Below are 4471 nucleotides of genomic sequence, written 5' to 3'. Positions count from 1 at the left end.
GTTGGTTTCTTCTTGTCACCTGTAACAATCCCCCACATAGTCTTGCCCCGCAAGAAATTTTTCATAACATAACTCCAATAGGCATAGTTTTTGCCATCAAGTTGAATACTAATGGATTGAAGAGAATCATCTCTTGGGGCCATATTTCAATATCAGTCAAACAGTAAATACGAGTAATAGCAAAAAATGATCAAGATCTCGAAATCAACAAAGCTAGACGAAAACGAAACCCTCAAAACCGACAAACGAACAAATCAAACCAAACCAAATACAGAAACGAGCAAAAAAGGCATACCCCAAAATTGCAAATGGTGACAATGAACAGTACACGTGAATAGTGCTGATGAATAGTAACCGTGAACAGTACTCGACGGTGAACAGTATCGATGAACAGTAACTCCGGTGAACAGTAACCGCGCGATGAATAGTAATCGGTGAACAGTAACTCCGATGAACAGTAACCACGCGATGAACAGTGTCGATGAACAGTAATCGATGAACAGTACTCGCCCCCCGATGAACAGTACTCGCCCAAAAAACAAAACAAAACGAAAAACTACAGATAATCAACCGAGCTCTGATACCATGTAAACTAACAAATGAAATACATATAACGGCTAGGGTTTCATATTATTATCAAAGAGAAGTACAAATACAATGAAAAGGAAAGACATAATATATAGACAAACTAATTAGGGTTTCCTAGCGAAAAGGCCCAATCCTAAAACCCAATACAAAATAAAGCCCAAAATATTATTAGGTTAACACAGACATGAAATGGGGTTTTATGTTTGGTAATAAATGTTGGAGTGTAAACCCAGTCGTATATCGGCAAAAAGAAAAATTGGAAGTTGGCTTATAAGGCAATGGGTAATCATTTCGATCACCAATTGGTTTTAAAAAATGGAACCTCATTGTTCTTCTATGTTAAGCAAGTTTGGGGTAGTTGTGAACCTAACAAATGGTATCAGAGCTACGGTTGTAGCCTAAATGATGTGGTCGGCGCGCAGTGGTGTAATACATAGTAATTCCTAGTTCAACGAACTTGATCCTGAAGTCTTGTATCGAAAGTCTTCATGACGGCCCCAGGTCAAGTAAGTGTGCCCCGAGAGTATCGACGGTATGAAAAAGGATTGGATCTAATGAGCAGTCGTTGAAGGGAAGGCCAATGGCGGAACTTGGGTTTGAGGGGAGGATTGTTGGGCTCCAAACCCAATCCCACATCGACAAGAAGAAAAAATACATGTTAACATATAAGGCAATGGGTAATCTTTTTTCCATCACAAATTGGTTTTAGATAATAGAATCTCATTGTTGTTTTATGTGGACCATGTTTGGCTAGTATCGATCATAACAGTAATAAACTTTTCAACTGATTACAATTACAAACACGGAATAAATAGTTCCATTAATTTTGGTGTTCAATATTAGTGTAATCTTGAATTAAATGTGATTGCTGGCCACGTATGCATTGTTTCACTTCCTTACATAATTACAGCTCATTTTTCATTATTCTATTCCCTAAACTCCAGCCTTCACATGCCTTAATTAATATTAAAACGAATGAAATTAATTTTTTTTTGCATCGCATGATCTGAGTTTTGATTTGCTGAATTAATTTAGATATAATACTTTGATACAAGTCACAAGTGGCATTGCGTAAAAAAAATTATATATACCCAATGCACGAGTGATAACATGAATAAATAACCTTTGGTTGATTTTAGGGTTGGGAGGCATTGGAAATTGAGGGCACTCTCCATGTTTAGATGCTCTTAAAGAGAATCTAGATCTGCTGTGATTCTTCTTTTGTGCTGAAACCTAACTTAATGTATTGCATCACTTTCAAAGAAAAAATGACGTTAGCTTGTTTCATTGTCGAATAAAAAGTTTTTTGGTAAAGGCCAAAGGGTAGATTCAAGTGCCAAATCCACAGCTCATTTCTCACAATTCTGTGTCCTACATTTTTTAACTACATTTCTCAATTGGAGACATTAACTTGTTTCATTGAATGTATGATCTAGTGCCCACCCAACCCTATTTTCAGGATTTTCAATTGAAGAGAGCACATGACCCTACGATTTCACCCCAATCTTATCCTTCTTAACTCCGAAATCATCCCATGTGACGCCCTAAACCTAAAATCAACACTTCCTTGATCACCATTAATATTCGACTGGAATTCCCGAATTCGTCCATGATGCCCAATTGATAAGCCTCCTCTTGGACTATTTCCACTATTTGACAATCCCTCCTTCGGCAATTAAAACTTCCAATAATCCCTCCCCCATTCCTTATAATTAATATGTAGTCCACACCATCACTGGAGAAAGAAAAAGCACCTGCTCCGTATTGGAAAACCGAACTTAGAGTGTTTTTAACGGGTACATAGCTTTTCACAAACAACCATTTTTCAAGTAGATTAGTATTGAAATGTTTTAATAATACGAAAATGAAAATAGAGGCGTGATAGGAGATATGTCTAACGATACAAAAAGTAATTAAATATTTATTACTCAACTTCAGTGTGCTGTCTAATAATCTAAATTATACAAAAAGTAAACAGTTATTAATCACCTCAAAAATGTTGTTTTTGGTTTATAACTTTATACAAAAATTATTTCAATGTTTACAAAAACTATACTCAATAAAAATTTCTGTACATCACTACAATATGCATTCTTAACTTTTTGCTAACAGCTGAGGATATTTAGAATTGACACTCTAGTTTTGATCAAGTATCTGCAAAGGCATTCTAATTGGTCACTGATATCTAGGAGGCTAAATTCCATTTCTGCTAAGCCTACTTTTATATTCTCTACAACTGAGCTGTCTGATTTGCTTTTCTTGTAGCTGATTACAGCATGTAGTTCATCATCCACCTTCTTCAGTTTATTTTCTTCAAGTGTCTCATAACACTGCACACGCTTGCTGCCTATCATTTTGGAAACCACAGACCAACCTTTTGGCCTTGACTGTGTGTTTGATGCAAGAATGAAGGTCAACAAGGATTCAAACACTGCCAAAGTGTTTAATCTCATTTCTTCCAATATATTGATTCTTGATTGTGTTATATGGATGTGGCTTCCCTTGACTGATGATGCCCCTTGCTTCTGCAGAACTGACAATGTTTTACATACAACCTTCTTCACTTTTCTCCTCTGGGATAGATAGTCCTCGATTGAAGAGGTTAACCCATGATTAGTACCTGTTTTTCGGCGAATAACCGATTGGAGTTCTTTGGCACAATCCATGGATATGGACAAAGCATCCTTGGTGGTGCTACACAGATCCAAAAACCCAACAAGTTCATCTAAAAACTTATTGAGTTGTTCTTTGTAGCATCCTTGGGCTAAAGATTGTTGAGTGGATGGCAATGTAAGGAATGCCTGAACAGATTCATACATATCATTTAGGCAATTTAGTTTATTGCCTATCAATGCTGAGGATGATGATGATGAACAAGATGTGGTGGTTTCTTGAGAATCCTGAAATCTGTACAACTTATTGAATATGGATTGTTGGTGTGATGTAGAAGGTAAGCTTTTGGATCGGGCATGGTAATGCGGTTTATTATTTGAAGAAATATTGGCCATCTGTTTTGTAAGATCTAGAAGCTGAGAAATTGATTTATCGTTTGTTGTCTTTCTTGTAACTTGGTGTATATATAGTTGGAGTTTTGGTTATAAATCATAATGTGACCCTGAATTAAGTTTAACTGGTCACCTACTTCTATGTATTGTCTCCCTCCTTTTCATATCCACAGCTCATTTCCAATATTCTATTTCCTACCTCAATATTCACATGCCTTACTATATATTGTATGACATGTATCTTGCTTCTTACAATGCTTGATCTGGGTTCTGATTTGCTGAATTGATTAATATACAAATACTCTGGTAGCATCTGCATTAATTTAGCAATAAATATCGATATATACACAACGCACGAGTGATAACATAAATAAATGAAATTTGGTGAATGGTTGCTTCCAAATTGAAGACATGGTAACCTGAGGACACTATGTAATAATGTAAAGATTTGTTGACAAAGAATCTATATCTGCCAAGATCCTACTTTGGTGGTGAAACCTCATTTAAGGTGTGGCATCACTTTCACGAATTAAAAAATAGTAATAACATTAGCTGGTTTTCGGGCTGAAGAAAAAGCCTTGGAGTATTTTGGATATTTTATGTATGTGGAATTTTGGAGCCTAATCTTCCCATTAACCACTAGCAACTTTTAGGTCAAATTGTGAATAGATCTCCATATACGATTGTAACTTAAAGCAGAGAGCATGTGTTTGGCGGCTACATACGTTAATAAAATCTCTGATCCCCGGTTCGTTTGTGGATTAGCCGATGACTCTGATCGTATGAGCCACGTTAATTCTTTGTTTTCTTTTTATTTTTCTTTTCATCTTTATCATGTGTGTTTGTGTGTTATTTGATCCTTAAGCCTAACAATGTGT

General features: G+C 36.1%; 1 protein-coding gene across 1 annotated transcript; it reads right to left on the bottom strand.

Moving 5' to 3' along the window:
* Positions 1-2693: 2693 nt before the first annotated feature.
* Positions 2694-3596, bottom strand: LOC145098756 (uncharacterized). Its single transcript, XM_079036362.1, has one exon. It carries the CDS (start codon positions 3594-3596, stop codon positions 2694-2696), a length of 903 nt encoding a protein of 300 aa, XP_078892488.1.
* Between the last annotated feature and the right edge of the window lie 875 nt (positions 3597-4471).

Source organism: Lactuca serriola, chromosome 4, assembly GCF_051521515.1.
Source record: "Lactuca serriola cultivar US96UC23 chromosome 4, Lser_US96UC23_V15, whole genome shotgun sequence".
NCBI lineage: Eukaryota > Viridiplantae > Streptophyta > Magnoliopsida > Asterales > Asteraceae > Lactuca > Lactuca serriola.
Note: the sequence above shows the minus strand (reverse complement) of the source record. Positions and strands in the feature narration are given on the sequence as shown.

Coding starts and splice junctions, on each gene's coding strand:
- LOC145098756 (XM_079036362.1), bottom strand. CDS start 3,596: ATGGCCAATATTTCTTCAAATAATAAACCGCATTACCATGCCCGATCC.